The sequence below is a fragment of the Manacus candei genome, unplaced genomic scaffold, assembly GCF_025592945.1.
Source record: "Manacus candei isolate 608988 ecotype Guabito, Panama unplaced genomic scaffold, ASM2559294v1 h1tg000577l, whole genome shotgun sequence".
NCBI lineage: Eukaryota > Metazoa > Chordata > Aves > Passeriformes > Pipridae > Manacus > Manacus candei.
In genome coordinates this window covers 2278-22090 of record NW_026138625.1, presented here as the reverse complement: position 1 = coordinate 22090, position 19813 = coordinate 2278, and the positions used below count along the sequence as shown (strand labels likewise).

General features: G+C 65.1%; 3 protein-coding genes across 5 annotated transcripts; all 3 read left to right on the top strand.

Annotated features, from left to right (window-relative positions):
• Window positions 1-513: 513 nt before the first annotated feature.
• Window positions 514-5324, top strand: LOC127466050 (atypical chemokine receptor 1-like; the record flags this gene model as incomplete). Its single annotated transcript, XM_051776656.1, is given in 5 exon segments — window positions 514-960; window positions 962-1276; window positions 1278-1430; window positions 1432-1480; window positions 5266-5324. Coding segments are annotated over 5 exon segments (1023 nt in total), but the record flags the coding sequence as incomplete, so codon positions are not given.
• Window positions 5325-5596: 272 nt separating this feature from the next.
• Window positions 5597-8523, top strand: LOC127466052 (serum amyloid P-component-like). The gene is given in 4 exon segments (XM_051776661.1): window positions 5597-5672; window positions 7901-8089; window positions 8092-8138; window positions 8140-8523. Coding segments are annotated over 4 exon segments (684 nt in total). The 5' UTR covers window positions 5597-5608.
• A 3543-nt stretch (window positions 8524-12066) lies between these two features.
• On the top strand, window positions 12067-17753 carry DUSP23 (dual specificity phosphatase 23). 3 transcript variants are annotated; one of them, XM_051776658.1, is made up of 5 exons: window positions 12067-12103; window positions 13308-13580; window positions 15287-15468; window positions 16779-16826; window positions 16986-17002. In XM_051776658.1, the coding sequence occupies exons 2-4, from the start codon at window positions 13311-13313 to the stop codon at window positions 16804-16806; spliced, it is 480 nt and encodes a 159-aa protein (XP_051632618.1). In that variant the 5' UTR covers window positions 12067-12103; window positions 13308-13310; the 3' UTR covers window positions 16807-16826; window positions 16986-17002. The 3 variants fall into 3 exon arrangements, with proteins under 3 accessions (XP_051632618.1, XP_051632620.1, XP_051632617.1); XM_051776660.1 differs by lacking the exon at window positions 16986-17002 and adding an exon at window positions 16880-16896; XM_051776657.1 differs by having other exon boundaries at window positions 16779-17753.
• The last annotated feature ends 2060 nt before the right edge of the window (window positions 17754-19813 follow it).

Below are 19813 nucleotides of genomic sequence, written 5' to 3'. Positions count from 1 at the left end.
TCTCCCTGTCCCTTGTCCCCTGTCCCTGTCCCTGTCCCCATCCCCTCTCCCTGGTCCCCTCTCCCCTGTCCCCTCTCCCCTCTCCCCTGTCCCTCTCCCTGTCCCTGTCCCCCTGTCCCCTCTCCCTCTCCCTGTCCCCGGGTCCCCTCTCCCCTGTCCCTCTCCCCGTCCCCTCTCCCCTCTCCCTGTCCCCCTCTCCCTCTCCCTGTCCCCTGTCCCTCTCCCTGTCCCTGTCCCCTGTCCCCCTCTCCCCCTGTCCCTATTCCTGTCCCCTGTCCCTCTCCCTCTCCCTGTCCCCCTCCCCTGTCCCCTGTCCCCTCTCCCTGTCCCTCCCCCTCTCCCTGCCCCCTGGTATCACCCTCACCCACCCGTTGCCCTCCGCCTGCCCCTCCCCGATAACCCCCCGGGCACTGCCCGGCTCAGGGCGGGGCCCCTCCAGGCCACAACGGGCAGGGGGGGGGGGTGGCACCTCCCCGACGCCCCCAAACCCCCCCCCCAACCCCCCCCCCACAGCCCCCCCCGGGCAACCAGAGCTCGCTGGACCTGGAGGAGCTGCTGGCCGGGCTCTCCTACGGCGGTGCCACCAATGCCACCTACGGGGACTACGGTGACCCCAATGCCACCTACGGGGACTACGGTGACCCCAATGCCACCTACGGGGACTACAGCGGTGCCAGCCCGTGCCGCAGCCGCTTCTGCCCGCTCCTGCAGCGCCTGGCACCTCCCTTCCTGGCCGCGTCCTGCTCGGCGGCCGCGCTGGGCACCGCGGCGCTGCTGCTGGCACTGCTCAGGTGCCCACCCCGAGCCTGGCAGAGCCCGCCGGGCCGGGCGCTGGTGGCCCAGCAGGCTCTGGGCACGGTGCTGGCGGTGGCCCCGCTGCCGGCGCTGGCCGCGGGCATCGCTCAGGGGTGGCACCTCGGCGCGGGGCCGTGCCGCCTCGCCCGCCTGCTCTGGCACTGGGGGGGTCTTCGCCCAGGCCCTGCTGTGGCACGGGGGGGGCTGTGGCGCTGGCACGGGCACCGCGGGCGGGCGGTGGACCCCCGGTGCGTGGCCGTGGCCCCCCTGGGCCGTGGCGCTGGTGGCAGCGGTGCCCGCGGCGCTGGCGGGGGGCACCGTGGCGGGCACGGCGTGCGTGAGGCGGGCGGTGGGCGCCCTGCACGCTGCCTACCTGCTGCACGTGGGCACCCTCGCGGCCCTGCTGGTCCTGCTGCCCTTGGCCGCGCTGGCACGGCCGGCTGGCACCGCTGGCACCGCTGGCACCGCCGGCGCTGCCCCGCTGGGTGTTCTGGGCGCTGTGGGCACCGTACGGGGCGGGGCTGGCGGTGGAGCTGCTGCTCCAGGCGGGGCCCTTGGTGCCCTCCTGTGCCACCCTCGAGGGTTTGGATCATGTGCTGGGGGTGAGCGAGGGGCTGGGGGTCCTGCACTGTGCCCCTGGCACCGGCCCTGCTGCTGCTGCCCGCCCTGGGCCGGCGCGGGGCGGGCACGGCCGGGGGGGCAGAGGGGCAGGGGGGGCGGGCGCGGGGCATCCTGAGGGGACGCTGGCACCTTGGCACCGGGGCTTGGTGGGTGGGACCGATCCCTGACACCCCCGGCGCCAACCCCTCTGGCTCCTGGCACCGGCTCCTGGCACCCTGGCACTGAGCCATGACCCCTTGGCACTGACCCCTGGCCCCCTGGCACTGACCCCAAACCCCTGGCTCTGACCCCTGAGCCCTTGGCACTGACCCCAGACCCTCTGGCACTGACCCCTGAGCCCTTGGCACTGACCCCTGGTCCCCTGGCACTGACCCCAGACTCCCTGGCACTGCCCCTTGACCCCCTGGCACTGACCCCTGACCTCCTGGCACTGACCCCTGACCCCTGGCATTGTCCCCTGACCCCCCAGCACTGCCCCCTGACCCCCTGGCACTGACCCCTGGCCCCCTGGCACTGACCCCAGACCATCTGGCACCGACCCCTGGCCCCCGGCACTGACCCCTGAGCCCTTGGCACTGACCCCAGACCCCTTGGTACTGCCCCCTGACCCCCTGGCACTGACCTCTGACCCCTGGCATTGTCCCCTGGCCCCCTGGCACTGCCCCCTGACCGCCTGGCACTGACCCCTGGCCCTCTGACACTGCCCCCTGAGCCCTTGGCACTGTCCCCTGACCCCCTGGCACTGACCTCTGGCCCCTCAGCACTGACCTTGATCCCCCTGGCACCGACCCCGGCCCCCCTGGCACTGACCCCAAACCCCTGGCACTGACCCCTGACCCCCCACACCACCCCCTGACCCCCCAACACCCCCTCCCTCCCATCCCTGTGCCCCCCCGTGCCCCCCGTGCCCCCTCCTGTGCCAGGCTCGGTGCCCCCCGTGCCCCCCCCTCCCCTCCTGGGGGCTCCTTTGGGCTCCAGACCCCCCCAAATTCCCCGGGGGTGGCACCCCCGGGCTCCCACATTCCCGGGGGGCATTCCCGAGGCTCATCCCACCCCTCCCGAGCTCCGGGGGGGGGAATTTTGGGAATGACGGGGGAATTTTCCCTCTTTTGAGACGATCCAACAGGAATTCCACACCATCCTCGGGTCTCCCAGTTTGTTACTGGGCGGGACTGGGAGCGGGGGCGGGGACACGGAGCTCAATCCCACCCCCTCCGAGCTCCAGAGGGGGAATTTTGGGAATGACGTGGGAATTTTCCCTCTTTCCCGGCAAAACGAGACAATCCAACAGAAATTACAATGCACGGGGCTGCCCGAGCTGCTCTCCCAGTTTGTTACTGGGAGGGGACTGGGAGCGGGGGGGGACACGGTGGGGGGTTCCCGAGGCTCAATCCCACCCCCTCCCGAGCTCCAGAGGGGGAAATTTTGGGAATGACGGGGGAATTTTCCCTCTTTTGAGACGATCCAACAGGAATTCCACACCATCCTCGGGTCTCCCAGTTCGTTACTGGGCGGGACTGGGAGCGGGGGGGGGGACACGGAGCTCAATCCCCACCCCCTCCCGAGCTCCAGAGGGGGAATTTTGGGAATGATGTGGGAATTTTCCCTCTTTTGAGACGATCCAACAGGAATTCCACACCATCCTCGGGTCTCCCAGTTCGTTACTGGGAGGGACTGGGAGCGGGGGGGACACGGTGGGGGGTTCCCGAGGCTCAATCCACCCCTCCCGAGCTCCAGAGGGGGAATTTTGGGAATGACGTGGGAATTTTCCCTCTTTCCTGGCAAAACCAACCGATCCAACAGGAATTCCACACAATATTCGGGTCTCCCAGTTTGTTACTGGGAGGGACTGGGAGCGGGGGCGGGGACACGGAACTCAATCCCACCCCCTCCCGAGCTCCAGAGGGGGAATTTTGGGAATGACGGGGGGAATTTTCCCTCTTTCCCGGCAAAACGAGCCGATCCAACAGGAATTCCACACCATCCACGGGTCTCCCAGTTTGTTACTGGGCGGGACTGGGAGCGGGGGCGGGGACACGGAGCTCAATCCCACCCCCTCCCGAGCTCCAGAGGGGGGAATTTTGGGAATGATGTGGGAATTTTCCCTCTTTTGAGCCGATCCAACAGGAATTCCACACCATCCTCGGGTCTCCCCAGTTCGTTACTGGGAGGGACTGGGAGCGGGGGGGACACGGTGGGGGGTTCCCGAGGCTCAATCCCACCCCTCCCGAGCTCCAGAGGGGGAATTTTGGGAATGACGGGGGAATTTTCCCTCTTTCCCGGCAAAACGAGCCGATCCAACAGGAATTCCACACAATATTCGAGTCTCCCAGTTTGTTACTGGGCGGGACTGGGAGCGGGGGCGGGGAAGGGAAGGAGGGAGGGGGGGGGATCGATGCCCACGCGGGGCACGGGGGGGGCACGGACACCCCCCTCCCAGCCTGGCCCCGGGGTTTGGGGCACCCAAAATCGCCCCAAATGGCCCCAAAATTTGGGATCCCAAAATGATGAATTCCTGGGGGGGGCACAGACCCTCCCAAAATCGACCCAAAATTTGGGATCCCAAAATGATGAATCCCTGGGGGGGGCACAGACCCTCCCAAAATCGCCCCAAATGGCCCAAAATTTGGGATCCCAAAATGGTGAATCCCTGGGGGGGGGCACGGACACCCCCTCCCAGCCTGGCCCCGGGGTTTGAGGCACCCAAAATCGCCCCAAATGGCCCCAAAATTTGAGATCCCAAAATGGTGAATCCCTGGGGGGGCACAGACCCTCCCAAAATCGACCCAAATCGTCCCAAAATGGTGAATTCCTGGGGGGGGCACGGACACCCCCCTCCCCAGGCTGGCACCGGGGTTTGGGGCACCCAAAATCGCCCCAAATGGCCCCAAAATTTGGGATCCCAAAATGATGAATCCCTGGGGGGGGCACAGACCCTCCCCCCCCAGCCTGGCCCCGGGGTTTGGGGCACCCAAAATCGCCCCAAATGGCCCCAAAATTTGGGATCCCAAAATGGTGAATCCCTGGGGGGGGGCACGGACACCCCCTCCCAGCCTGGCCCCGGGGTTTGAGGCACCCAAAATCGCCCCAAATGGCCCCAAAATTTGGGATCCATCCCACCGCTGCCCTGCCCCCCAAAATGGGGGTGACCCCCCACCCCCCCGAGCCTGGCACCAAAATCTTCCCCCTGGCACCGGGTGGGCACAGGATTGGGGTGTCCCTGGCACGGGATTGGGGTGTCCCTGGCACCGGGGTGGGCACAGGATTGGGGTGTGTCCCCACATATTTGGGGTGTGTCCCCCCCCAGGGGTGGGCACATATTTAGGGTTTCCCCCCCCCCCAGTGTGGGCACATATTTTGGGTGTGTCCCCACACATTTGGGGTGTCCCCTCCTGGGTGGGCACATATTTAGGTTGCCCCCACACAATTTGGGGTGTCCCCCCCCGGGTGGGCACATATTTGGGGGGGTGTCCCCCAGGGTGGGCACATATTTGGGGGTGCCCCCACACACACTTAGGTTGCCCCCACACATCTTTAGGTTGCCCCCCCCACATATCTGGGGTGTGTCCCCCCCCACGGTGGGCACATATTTGGGGTGCCCCCACACATATTTGGGGTGTCCCTGGCACAGGATTGGGGTGTCCCCATCACCTGGGTGGGCACATATTTGGGGTGCCCCCACACATACTTAGGTTGCCCCCACCCATATTTGGGGTGTGTCCCCCCCAGGGTGGGCACATATTTGGGGTGTGTCCCCCCCGGGGTGGGCACATATTTGGGGTGTGTCCCCCCCAGGGTGGGCACATGTTTAGGGTGCCCCCACACATATTTGGGGTGTGTCCCCCCCAGGGTGGGCACATGCCCGCTGGGCGCTGCTCCAGGGCCGCTCTCGTGGCCCCTCCATGTGACCCCCCCCCCGTGTGACCCCCCGTGTGACCCCCCCCGTGTGACCCCCCGTGTGACCCCCCGTGTGGACCCCCCCGCGTGTGACCCCCCCCCGTGTGACCCCCCCCGTGTGACCCCCCCCGTGTGACACCGTGAAATCGCCCCCCCCGGGGCCGTGCCAGGGGGGGTGGGGTGGGCACAGCCCCCTCCCCGCCCCCCCCCCCGCGCCCCCTCCCACCCTCCCGCTGCCCATAAACCCGCGGCGCCCGCGCCGTGCCCACCCAGAGCCCCCCGCCCGGCGCCCACCATGTGCCCCCCCCCGCTCTGGCTGCCCCTCCTGGGGGGGCTCGCGGTGGTCCTGGCACAGGAAGGTGGGCAGGGGGGGCACCGCGGGGGGGTCGGGGGGCTTTGTTTGGGGGTCCTGGGGGGTCCTGACGTGGAGGGGTTGATCTGGGGGGGCTGATTGGGGGATTTTGGGGGGGTGGTTTGGGGGTCCGGGGGGTCCTGACATGGAAAGTTTGATCTGGGGGGGGGGGTCTGGGGGCTTTGTTTGGGGGTCCTGACATGGAGGGTTTGATCTGGGGGGGCTGATCGGGGGAATTCGGGGGGTCTGGGTCTCCAGGGGGGGTGGTTTTGGGGGTCCTGGGGGGTCCTGATGTGGAGGGATTGATCTGGGGGGGGCTGATTGGGGGATTTTGGGGGTCCTGGGGGGTCTTGACATGGAGGGTTTGACCTGGGGGGGGGTCTGGGGCTTTGTTTGGGGGTCCTGATGTGGAGGGTTTGATCTGGGGGGGCTGATGGGGGAGGTTTTTGGGGGGCTCTGGGTCTCCAGGGGGTGGTTTTGGGGGTCCTGGGGGGTCCTGACGTGGAGGGGTTGATCTGGGGGGGCTGATTGGGGGATTTTGGGGGGTGGTTTTGGGGGTCCTGGGGGTCCTGACATGAAGGGTTTGACCTGGGGGGGTCTGGGGGTTTTGTTTGGGGGTCCTGATGTGGAGGGTTTGATCGGGGGGGGGCTGATTGGGGGATTTTGGGGGTGGTTTTGGGGGTCCTGGGGGGTCCTGATATGGAGGGTTTGACGGGGGGGGGGTCTGAGGGCTTTGTTTGGGGGTCCCGGGGGGTCCTGACGTGGAGGGTTTGATCTGGGGGGCTGATCGGGGGGATTTTGGGGGTCTGGTCTGCAGGGGGGTGGTTTTGGGGTTTTAGGGGTCCTAGGGTGGCTATGGGGTGGGTTTGGGGGTTCTGGGGGTCCTGAGAGGGGGTGTCTGAGATGGGGGGTCACAGGGGTCTGAAATGGGGGTCCTGGGGGTCTGAAATGGGGGTCCTGGGGGCCTGTCCAGGTTCTCCAGGGGGTGGTTTTGGGGGTCCTGAGAGGGGGTGTCTGAGATGGGGGGTCCTGGGGGTCCAAAATGGGGGTCCTGGGGGCCCTCTCCACATTCTCCAGGGGGTGGTTTTGGGGGTCCCAAGAGTGGATGTCTGAGATGGGGGGGGTCCCGGGGGGTCTGACCTGGGGGTCCTGGGGGCCTCTCCAGGTTCTCCAGGGGTGGTTTTGGGGGTCCCAAGAGTGGATGTCTGAGATGGAGGGTCCTGGGGGTCCAAAATGGGGGTCCTGGGGGCTTCTCCACATTCTCCAGGGGTGGTTTTGGGGGTCCTGGGGGCCTCTCCAGGTTCTCCAGGGGTGGTTTTGGGGGTCCCAAGAGTGGATGTCTGAGATGGAGGGTCCTGGGGGTCCAAAATGAGCACCCTGGGGGCCTCTCCAGGTTCTCCAAGAGTGGTTTTGGGGGTCCCAAGAGTGGATATCTGAGATGGAGGGTCCCGGGGGTCTGACCTGGGGGTCCTGGGGGCCTCTCCAGGTTCTCCAGAGGGTTGATTTTGGGGGTCCTGGGGATCCTGAGAGCAGATGTCTGAGATGGGGGGTCCTGGGGGTCCAAAATGGGGGTCCTGGGGGCCTCTCCAGGTTCTCCAGGGGTGGTTTTGGGGGTCCCAAGAGTGGATATCTGAGATGGGGGGTCCCGGGGGTCTCACCTGGGGGTCCCAGGGGTCTCACCTGGGGGTCCTGGGGGCCTCTCCACATTCTCCAGGGGTGGTTTTGGGGGTCCCAAGAGTGGATGTCTGAGATGGGGGGTCCCGGGGGTCCAAAATGAGCACCCTGGGGCCTCTCCACATTCTCCAGGGGTGGTTTTGGGGGTCCTGGGGGCCTCTCCAAGTTCTTCAGGGGTGGTTTTGGGGGTCCCGAGAGTGGATGTCTGAGATGGGGGGTCCCAGGGGTCCAAAATGAGCACCCTGGGGGCCTCTTCAGGTTCTCCAGGGGTGGTTTTGGGGGGTCCCAAGAGTGGATGTCTGAGATGGAGGGTCCCAGGGGTCTGACCTGGGGGTCCTGGGGGCCTCCCCACATTCTCCAGGAGTGGTTTTGGGGGTCCTGGGGGCCTCCCCACATTCTCCAGGAGTGGTTTTGGGGGTCCTGGGGGCCTCTCCACATTCTCCAGGGGGTCAGTTTTGAGCTCTTATCATCCCACGGGGTCCTGCCCACGCCACATCCGACCCCGGAGGGGCCGCAGGACCCCCCCAAACCCCCCCTCCTCCCTCCTCCTCCCCCTCCCAGACCTCTCCAGGAAGGTCTTCGTGTTCCGCAACGACCCCAGCGACGCCTTCGTGGTGCTGCGGGCGCGGCTCGAGCGGCCCCTGCGCAACTTCACCGTGTGCCTGCGCTCCTACAGCCACCTCCAGAGGCCCCAGGGCCTCTTCTCCTACGCCACCAAGGCCCAGGACAACGAGATCCTGCTCTTCAAGCCAAGCCCGAGGAGTTCCGGCTCTACGTGGGCGGCAAGCACGTCGCCTTCCCACGCGCCGGGCGCCGGGCACCGGGACTGGCAGCACGTCTGCGCCGGCTGGGAGTCGGCCACGGGCATCGCCCAGTTCTGGCTCGACGGCAAGCCCTGGCCCAGGAAGGGGCTGCAGAAGGGCTACGCGGTGGGGGCCACGGCCTCCATCCTGCTGGGGCAGGAGCAGGACGGGTTTGGGGGGGGTTTCGACCCCTATAACTCGTTTTCTGGGGAAATAGGGGATGTCTACATGTGGGACGCGCTGCTGTCGGCCGAGAAGGTGCGGGCGGCCAACCTGGGGCTGCGCCTGCCCCCCGCCCTGCTGGCCTGGCACGGCCTGGGCTACGAGCTCCGGGGGGACGTGGTGGTGGCGGCGCGGCTGAGGGAGGGCTTCAGGGGCTGAGGGGTGGGGCGGGGGGCCTCGTGTCACCCTCACCCATCCCCAAACACCCCGTCACCATCTCCCCGTGTCACCGTCACCCAGCGCCCGTGGCCTCGTGTCACCGTCAGCCGTCACCCATCTCCTCAGCTCAGCGTCACCCAGCGCCAAACACCCCCTCCCCATGTCACCATCACCATCTCCTCATCTCAGCGTCAACCAGTGCCAAACACCCCCTCACCACCTCCCCATCACCATCTCCCCATCACCCAGTGCCAAACACCCCCTCACCATCTCCCCATGTCCCCATCACCCAGCACCCATCTCCTCAGCTCAGCATCACCCAGCGCCAAACACCCCCCTCTCCATCTCCCCATGTCACCGTCACCCATCCCCAAACATCCCATCACCATCTCCCATGTCACCATCTCCCCATCTCTCCCATCTCCCCATCACCATCTTCCCGTCACCATCACCCATCCCCAAACACCCCCTCACCACCCTCCCCATGTCCCCATCACCCAGCACCCATCTCCTCAGCTCAGCATCACCCAGTGCCAAACATCCCATCACCATCTCCCCATGCCCCTGTCACCATCTCCCCATGTCACCGTCACCCATTGCCTGTGGCCTCGTGTCACCGTCAGCCGTCACCCATCTCCTCAGCTCAGCGTCACCCAGTGCCAAACACCCCCTCACCATCTCCCCATGTCACCATCTCCCCATCACCATCTTCCCGTCACCATCACCCAGCACCGAACACCCCGTCACCATCTCCCCATGTCCCTGTCACCATCTCCCCATCTCCCCCTCACCATCTCCTCGTGTCACCATCACCCAGGCACCAAACACTCTGTCACCCTCTCCCCATCTCCCCATCACCACCTCCCCATGCCACCCTCACCCAGTGCCCGTGGCCTCGTGTCACCATCACCCATCACCATCTCCTCAGCTCAGCATCACCCAGTGCCAAACACCCTCTCCCCATCTCCCCATCTCCCCATCTCCCCATCACCCACCTCCCCATCACCCACCTCCCCATCAACCATCTCACCATCACCCAGTGCCAAACACCCTCTCCCCATCTCCCCATCTCCCCATCACCATCTCCCCATGCCACCCTCACCCAGTGCCCGTGGCCTCGTGTCACCATCACCCATCACCATCTCCTCGTGTCACCATCACCCAGCGCCAAACACCCTCTCCCCATCTCCCCATCACCCATCTCCTCATCTCAGCGTCACCCAGCGCCAAACACCCTCTCCCCATCTCCCCATCTCCCCATGCCACCCTCACCCAGTGCCCGTGGCCTCGTGTCACCATCCCCCAATGCTCACGTCCTCGTGTCACCGTCCCCTCAGCACCAAAACCCCGTCACCATCTCCCCATCTCCCCACCACCCCTCCTGCTGTGTAACCCCCCCCCAAAAAACCACCCGGTGTCACATAAATGGAGAAACGGGTTTTTGGGGTGCTGGTGGTCGCTGGAAGGGGGGGGTTGGAGCCCACCAGGGCTCGGGGGGGGGGGGGGTCTGGGGGTGGAGGCAGAGCTCAGGTGTCCCCTCAGTGTCCCCCCCCTTTCCCTCCCTGGAGGGGAAGGGGGTACACGATGGACGGGGGGGACAAAAGGGGACACGGGGGGGACATGGGAGAGGAAGGGGGGACATGGGGGGGACAAAGGGGGGACAAAAGGGGACATGGGGGGACACTGGAGGAACATGGGGGGGGAAAGGGGGACACTGGGGGACGTGGGGGGATGTGGGGGACACAGGAGGGGAAGGGGGGCCACGGGGGGGCACAGGAGGGGAAGGGAGAACAGAAGGGGCCATGGGGGACATGGGGGGGACACGGGGTCATGGGGGACACTGGGAGGACATGGGGGACACTGGGAGGACAGGGGGGACATGGGGGCCATGGGGGGGACACTGGAAGGATGTGGGAGGGCATGGGAGACATGGGGGGGGAAAGGGGGACATGGGGGACACGAGGGGGACATGGGGGACACTGGGAGGACATGGAGGGCATGGGGGGGACACAGGGGACATGGGGGGGACACTGGAAGGATGTGGGAGGGCATGGGAGACATGGGGGGGGGGAAGGGGGACATGGGGGACACGAGGGGGACATGGGGGACACTGGGAGGACATGGGGGACATGGGGGACATGGGGGGGGCCACAGGGGACATGGGGGACACTGGGAGGACATGGGAGGGCATGGGAGACATGGGGGGAAGGGGGACATGGGGGGGCCACAGGGGACATGGGAGACATGGGGGGGACATGGGGGGAAGGGGGACATGGGGGACACAGGGGAGACATGGGGGGCACGGGGGGGACACAGGGGGGACGCGGGGTCATGGGGGACACTGGAAGGATGTGGGAGGGCATGGGAGACATGGTGGGGGGAAGGGGGACATGGGGGACATGGGGGGGCCACAGGGGACAAGGGGGGACACAGGGGGACATCGGGGACAAGGGGGGACAGTGGAGGTGTGGGGGGGACATGGGGGGACACCGGGGACAAGGGGGGACACGGGGGGACATGGGGGGACATGGGGGGACACTGGGGACACGGGGGGACACGGGGGGACACCGGGGACAAGGGGGGACACGGGGGGACATGGGGGGGACATGGGGGACAAGGGGGGACAAAGGAGGACACTGGGGAACACGAGAGGGGAAGAGGGGACATGGGGGGACACAGGGGACATGGGGGACACGGGGGGACACGGGGGGGGACCGGGGACAAGGGGGGACAAGGGGGGAAACGGGGGACACGGGGGGGACACGGGAGATGCGGGGGGGACACGGGGGACATGGGGGACACGGGGGGACATGGGGGACATGGGGGACACGGGGGGACATGGGGGACAAGGGGGGACACGGGACAAGGAGGAACACAGGGGGACACGGGGGACACGTGGGGACACGGGGGGACATGGGGGGACATGGGGGGGACACAGGGGGACACCGGGGACAAGGGGGGACAAGGGGGGACACGGGGGAACATGGGGGGGACATCGGGGACAAGGGGGGACAAAGGAGGACACTGGGGAACACGAGAGGGGAAGAGGGGACATGGGGGGACACGGGGGGACACGGGGGGACACCGGGGACACGGGGGGGACACGGGAGATGCGGGGGGGACACAGGGGACACGGGGGGACACGGGGGGACATGGGGGGGACACCGGGGACAAGGGGGGACACTGGAGGTGCGGGGGGGACATGGGGGGACACGGGGGGACATGGGGGGACACTGGGGACACGGGGGGAGACCGGGGACAAGGGGGGACACGGGGGGACATGGAGGGACACGGGGGGACATGGGGGGACACGGGGGGACACGGGGGACATGGGGGGACATGGGGGGACACGGGGGGACACGGGGGGACACCGGGGACAAGGGGGGACACGGGGGGACATGGGGGGACACGGCGGAGGAGAAGAGGGGACAAAGGGGACACATTGGGGGACACAGGGGACAAAGGGGGACACGGGGGGGGGGGACGGGAGGGGACACCAGAGGGGGAGGGGCCCCGGTTGAGCCCCTCCCTCCCCCGCCCCGCCCCCCCCGCTCCAGCTCCGCCCCCCGAGGCCTCCCCGGTAACGGCGGGGCCGGGGGGGGGCCCGGGGGGGCCGATCGGGGGGTCCCGGGGGTGCTCTGGGGGTCCCCGGGGGTGTCTGAAGTGGGGGGGTCTGGCTGAGTTCACCCGCCGGTGGTTTTTGGGGGGTTTGGGGGTCACGGAGGGGCCGGGGGGGGGGGAAATGAAGAGTGGGGGGTGAAATGGGGGTCCTGGGGGTCGGAAATGGGGGTCCTGGGGGGTGAAAGGGGGGTCCTGGGGGTCTAGGGGGTGGTTTTGGGGGCCTGGGGGTCCTGACAGGGGGAGGTCTTGACCTGGGGGTCCCGAGGTCCTGGGGGGTCTGACCTGGGGGGTCCTGGGGGGTCTGACCTGGAGGGTCCTGAGGGTCTGTCCGGGTTCTCCAGGGGGTTGGTTTTGGGGGTCCTGACCTCGGGGGTCCTGGGGGTCTAGTTGGGTTCTCCAGGGGGTTGTTTTTGGGGGTCCTGATGGGGGGGTCTGACCTGGGGGGGGTCCCTGCTAGGGGATCCCAGGGGGTCTGACCTGGGGGTCTGACCTGGGGGGTCCTGGGGGGTCCTGGGGGTCTAGTTGGGTTCTCCAGGGGGTTATTTTTGGGGTCCTGACCTGGGGGGTCCTGGGGGTCTAGTCAGGTTCTCCAGGGGGTTGGGTTTGGGGGTCCTGGGGGTCCTTATGGGGAGGTCTTGGCTTGGGGGGTCCTGGGGGCCTGTCCGGGTTCTCCAGGGGGTTGGTTTTGGGGGTCCTGACAGGGGGGGCTGACCTGGGGAGGGTCCTGTCGGTGGGGTCCCATCAACACCTTTCTGGGGGGTCTGTGCCCCCCATCCTCAGGCAATGGGGGCATCGAAGCCCCCCAACTTCTCGTGGGTGTGCGAGGGTGTCCTGGCGGGGCTGGGGGGTCCTGGGGGTCTGACCCGGGGGGTCCTGGGGGTCTGTCCGGGTTCTCCAGGGGGGTGGTTTTGGGGGTCCTGATGGGGGGGTCTGACCTGGGGGGTCCTGGGGGTCCTGACAGGGGCATCTGACCTGGGGGGGGGTCTGACCCAGGGGGTCCTGGGGTTCTGGTCAGGGTCTCCAGGGGGTTGTTTTGGGGGTCCTGGGGGTCTGACCTTGGGGGGGGGGGTCCCAGCCAGGGGTTCCCAGGTGGGTCTTGCCCCCGTGCTCTGGGGGGGTCCCACCAACGCCTTGCCGGGGGGTCTGTGCCCCCCCCTCCTCAGGCAATGGGGGCATCGAAGCCCCCCAACTTCTCGTGGGTGTCTGAGGGTGTCGTGGCGGGGCTGGGGATGCCGCGGGAGCCGGGCCACTACCGGTACCTGCTGGAGGGGGGGGTCCGGCACCTCGTGTCCCTCACCGAGAGACCCCCCCCCAACCACGGCTGCTGCCCCCAAATCCACCTGCACCACCTGCCCGTGCCGGACTTCACCCCCCCCAGCCCCCAAATCATCCAGAGGTTCCTCCGGGTCGTGGAAGTGGCCAAAGGACGGGGGGAGGTACGGCCGGGATGGGGGGGGGGGGCAGAGAGGGGGCGGGGGGGGGAGAGATGGGGGGTGATTTGGGGAGGGGGAGGGGGGGACAGCTGGGGGGTACTGGGGGGACAACGGGGGGGAAAAATGGGGGGAAAATGGGGGGCGACTGGGGGGTACTGGGGGGGGCAACTGGGGGGTAGTGGGGGGGGCAACTGGGGGAGATCTGGGGGGGCAACAGGGGGAAAAATGGGGGACACCCTGAGGGGCAAATTGGGGGGAAAAATGGGGGGCAACTGGGGGATACTGGGGGGACAACGGGGGGAGACCTGGGGGGACAATGGGGGGGAAAAATGGGGGGAAAATGGGGGACAACTGGGGGATACTGGGGGGACAACTGGGGGAGACCTGGGGGGGCAACAGGGGACACCGTGAGGGGCAAATTGGGGGGGAAAATGGGGGGCAACTGGGGGATACTGGGGGGGACAACTGGGGGGTACTGGGGGATACTGGGGGACACCGTGAGGGGCAAACTGGGGGGAAAAATGGGGGGCAACTGGGGGATACTGGGGGGGACAACTGGGGGGGAAAAATGGGCAGGGGGGCCACAGGGTCCCCAAAGAGCACGAGGGGGGTCAAAGAGTGTGGGGGTGTCACAGGGTCCCCAAAGAGTGTGGGGGGTGTCACAGGGTCCCCAAGGAGCAGGGGGGGGGTCAAAGAGCCCGGGGGGGTGGTCGCAGAGCCCCGGGGGTGTCACAGAGCCCCGGGGGTGTCACAGAGCCCCGGGGGTGGTTGCAGAGCCCCCAGGGGTGGTCGCAGAGCCCTCGGGGGTGGTCGCAGAGCCCCGGGGGTGGTCACAGAGCCCCGGGGGGTGGTCACAGAGCCCCGGGGGTGGTCACAGAGCCCAGGGGGGTGGTCACACAGCCCCGGGGGTGGTCACAGAGCCCCGGGGGTGGTCACAGAGCCCCCAGGGGTGGTCGCAGAGCCCTCGGGGGTGGTCACACAGCCCCGGGGGTGGTCGCAGAGCCCCGGGGGGTGGTCACACAGCCCCGGGGGGTGGTCACACAGCCCCGTGGGTGGTCGCAGAGCCCCGGGGGTGGTCACACAGTCCCGGGGGGTGGTCACAGAGCCCCGGGGGGTGGTCACAGAGCCTCGGGGGGTGGTCACACAGCCCCGGGGGGTGGTCACACAGCCCCGTGGGTGGTCGCAGAGCCCCGGGGGTGGTCACACAGTCCCGGGGGGTGGTCACAGAGCCCCGGGGGGTGGTCGCAGAGCCCCCAGGGGTGGTCACACAGCCCCGGGGGTGGTCACAGAGCCTCGGGGGGTGGTCGCAGAGCCCTCGGGGGTGGTCACACAGCCCCGGGGGGTGGTCTCAGAGCCCCGGGGGTGGTCACACAGCCCCGGGGGTGGTCGCAGAGCCCCGGGGGTGTCACAGAGCCCCGGGGGTGTCACAGAGCCCCGGGGGGTGGTCGCAGAGCCCCGGGGGTGGTCGCAGAGCCCAGGGGGTGGTCGCAGAGCCCCGGGGGTGGTCACAGAGCCCCGGGGGGTGGTCGCAGAGCCCCGGGGGTGGTCACAGAACCCCGTGGGTGGTCACAGAGCCCAGGGGGGTGGTCGCAGAGCCCTGGGGGTGGTCGCAGAGCCCAGGGGGGTGGTCGCACAGCCCTGGGGGTGGTCGCAGAGCCCCGGGGGGTCGTCGCAGCCCCCCCCCCAGCCCCTGTGCCCCCCCCCCGCAGGCGGTGGCCGTGCACTGCGCGCTGGGGCAGGGCCGCACGGGCACCTTGCTGGGCTGTTACCTGGGCACCGAGCGGGGGCTGAGCGGGGCCGAGGCCGTGCGGGAGATCCGGAGGCTCCGACCCGGCTCCATCGAGACCCCCGAGCAGGAACGGGCCGTGCTGGAGTTCTGCGGCAGCCTCAGGTGCGGGAGAGCCCGGACAGCGTCCCAAATAACAGCCCGAATAGCCCGGATAATAGCCCGAATAACAGCCCAAATAACGGCCCAAATGGCCCGAATAATAACCCAAACAACAGTCAAAATTTCCCAAATAATGGCGCAAATAATAGCCCGAATAACAGCCCAAATAACGGCCCAAATGGCCCGAATAATAAACCAAACAATAGTCAAAATTTCCCAAATAATGGCCCAAATAATAGCCCAAATAACAGCCCAAATAACAGCCCAAATGGCCCGAATAGTATCCCAAATAATAGCCCAAATAATGTCCCAAATAGTATCCCAAATAATAGCCCAAATAATAGCCCAAATGGCCCAAATAATGGCCCAAATAATAGTCCAAATAATAGCCAAAATTTCCCAAATAATGGCCCAAATAATGGCCCAAATAATGGCCCAAATAATAGCCCAAATAATATTCCAAATGACCCAAATAATGGCCCAAATAATATCCCAAATGGCCCTAATAGTATCCCAAATAATAGCCCAAATAATAGCCAAAATTTCCCAAATAATAGCCCAACTAATAGCCCAAATAGTAGCCCAAATGGCCCAAATAATAGACCAAATGGCCCAAATGGCTCAATAATAGCCCAAATGGCCCAAATAATAGCCAAAATAATAGTCCAAATAATAGCCCAAATGGCCCAAATAATAGCCCAAATAATAGCCCGAATAATACCCTAAATGTCCTGAATAATATTCCAAATATTATGCCAAATAATATTCTAAATAATATCTCAAATAGTATCCCATATATCCCAACTAATATCCCAAATGATATCCCAACTAATATCCCAAATATCCCAACTAATATCCCAAATATCCCAAATAATACCCCAAATATCCCCAAATATCCCAAATAATACCCCAAATATCCCAAATAATATCCCAAATATCCAACTAATATCCCAAATATCCCAACTAATATCCCAAATATCCAACTAATATCCCAAATAATACCCCAAATATCCCAAATAATATTTCAAATATCCAACTAATATCCCAAATATCCCAAATAATACCCCAAATATCCCAAATAATATCCCAAATATCCAACTAATATCCCAACTAATATCCCAAATATCCCAAATAATACCCCAAATATCCCAAATAATATCCCAAATATCCAACTAATATCCCAACTAATATCCCAAATATCCCAAACAATATCCCAAATATCCAACTAATATCCCAAATATCCCAAATAATACCCCAAATATCCCCAAATACCCCAAATATCCCCCCTAATCCTGGCATTTCTTCCCCCCCAGGGCCGGGCAAGCCCCCGAGGCTCCCTGAGCTGCCCCTGGATGGATCCCTGGATTTGATCCCTGGATTTGGATCCCTGGATTTGATCCCAGGATTTGATCCCAGGATTTGGATCCCTGGATTTGGATCCCTGGATTTGATCCCTGGATTTGATCCCAGGATTTGATCCCTGGATTTGATCCCAGGATTTGATCCCAGGATTTGATCCCAGGATTTGGATCCCTGGATTTGCATCCCTGGATTTGGATCCCAGGATTTGATCCCAGGATTTACATCCCTGGATTTGATCCCTGGATTTGCATCCCTGGATTTGGATCCCAGGATTTGATCCCAGGATTTGGATCCCTGGATTTGGATCCCTGGATTTGATCCCTGGATTTGGATCCCAGGATTTGATCCCTGGATTTGATCCCAGGATTTGATCCCAGGATTTGGATCCCAGGATTTGGATCCCAGGATTTGGATCCCAGGATTTGATCCCTGGATTTGATCCCAGGATTTGATCCCAGGATTTGGATCCCAGGATTTGCCTCCCTGGATTTGGATCCCTGGATTTGATCCCTGGATTTGGATCCCAGGATTTGATCCCTGGATTTGATCCCAGGATTTGGATCCCAGGATTTGGATCCCAGGATTTGGATCCCAGGATTTGATCCCTGGATTTGATCCCAGGATTTGATCCCAGGATTTGGATCCCAGGATTTGCCTCCCTGGATTTGGATCCCAGGATTTGATCCCTGGATTTGATCCCTGGATTTGGATCCCTGGATTTGATCCCAGGATTTGATCCCAGGATTTGATCCCTGGATTTGATCCCTGGATTTGATCCCTGGATTTGGATCCCTGGATTTGATCCCAGGATTTGGATCCCTGGATTTGGATCCCTGGATTTGGGGGGGCCCAGCCCGGCCCCTCCCCCATTAAAGGCCCCTCCCCGGGGCTGCTTTTGGGGGGCACCCGGGGGGGGGGGAACCGGATTTGGGGTCTCTCGGGGGCCTGGTTGGGGGGTGGGGGTTGGTGGGGTCCGTCCGGGGCCTGTTCTGGGGGTCCCTTGGGGACCACGGGCGGCCACATTTCACCCCCCAGAGCTGTCACCCCAAAGAACACCCCCAGAGCTGTCACCCCTCCAGAGCTGTCACCCCAAAGAACACCCCTAGAGCTGTCACCCCCCCAGAGCTGTCACCCCCCCAGAGCTGTCACCTCAAAGAACACCCCTAGAGCTGTCACCCCTCCCAGAGCTGTCACCCCTCCCAGAACCCCCCCAGAGCTGTCACCCCCCCAGAGCTGTCACCCCCTTCAGAGCTGTCACCCCCCCCAGAGCTGTCACCCCTCCCAGAACCCCCCCAGAGCTGTCACCCCCCCAGAGCTGTCACCCCCTTCAGAGCTGTCACCCCCCCAGAGCTGTCACCCCTCCCAGAACCCCCCCAGAGCTGTCACCCCCCCAGAGCTGTCACCCCCCCAGAGCTGTCACCCCCTTCAGAGCTGTCAGCCCTCCCAGAACCCCCCCAGAGCTGTCACCCCAAAGAACACCCCCAGAGCTGTCACCCCCAGGGCTGTCACCCCCACAGAACACCCTCAGAGCTGTCACCCCTCCCAGAGCTGTCACCCCCCCCAGAGCTGTCACCCTCCCAGATCTGTCACCCCAGAGCTGTCACCCCCCCCCCGAGCTGTCACCCCCCCCAGAGCTGTCACCCCCCAGAGCTGTCACCCCCCAGAGCTGTCACCCCAGAGCTGTCACCCCTCCCAGAGCTGTCACCCCCCAGAGCTGTCACCCCTCCCAGAGCTGTCACCCCCCCCAGAGCTGTCACCGCAGAGCTGTCACCCCCTGAGCTGTCACCCCCCCCCGAGCTGTCACCCCAAAGAACACCCCCCTGAGCTGTCACCCCTCCCAGAACCCCCCCCAAGCTGTCACCCCTCCAGAGCTGTCACCCCAGAGCTGTCACCCCCCCAGAGCTGTCACCCCTCCCAGAGGTGTCACCCCCTGAGCTGTCACCCCAAAGAACACCCCCTGAGCTGTCACCCCTCCCAGAACCCCCCCAGAGGTGTCACCCCCAGAGCTGTCACCCCAAAGAACACCCTCAGATCTGTCACCCCTCCCAGAACCCCCCCAGAGCTGTCACCCCTCCCAGAGCTGTCACTCCCAGAGCTGTCACCCCTCCCAGAACCCCCCCAGAGCTGTCACTCCCAGAGCTGTCACCCCCACAGAACACCCACTGAGCTGTCACCCCTCCCAGAGGTGTCACCCCCACAGAACACCCCCAGAGCTGTCACCCCCCCCAGATCTGTCACCCCCCAGATCTGTCACCCCCCAGATCTGTCACCCCCCCCAGCTCTGTCACCCTCCAGATCTGTCACCCCCCCCCCAGCTCTGTCACCCCCCCCGATCTGTCACCCCCCCCCGATCTGTCACCCCCTCGGATCTGTCACCCCCAGAGCTGTCACCCCCCAGATCTGTCACCCCCTTGGATCTGTCACCCCCCCCGATCTGTCACCCCCCCCCGATCTGTCACCCCTCCAGATCTGTCACCCCCCCAGGATCTGTCACCCCCCCGTCCCGGCGGTGTCACGTGGAGGGGTGACAGCCGTGTCACCTCCCGGGGGGGGGTGGAAACCCGGGCGGCCGCTTAAAGTGTCGGGGCTTAGCTGGAATCGCGGCCTCTCCATCCCAAAATCCCGGCCTGGAAATCCCCTCTCAGCCGCTCCCAAGCCCCGGAAGGTCCCCGGGGCGGGGGTTGGCACCTCCGTGTCCCCAAAAGTCCCCAAAATGTCCCCTCGGGGTGGGGGGGGTGGCACCACTGGCGCTCGCTGTGCCCGGCCCGGAGCGGGACCCCGAAAATCAGGGGGTGGCACTGCCCGGGGTGGCCCCTGGGGGGGTTGGGGACACTTGTGTCCCCTCTGGGGGGGGCATCTGGGGGGGCTTAATCTGCCTGTGCCCCTCTCCTGGGGGTGACAGTGTGGGGGGACACGGTGTGGGGGGGACAGGGACACACGGGGGGGGACACTGGGGGACATGGGGGGGACACTCGGGGACGTGGGG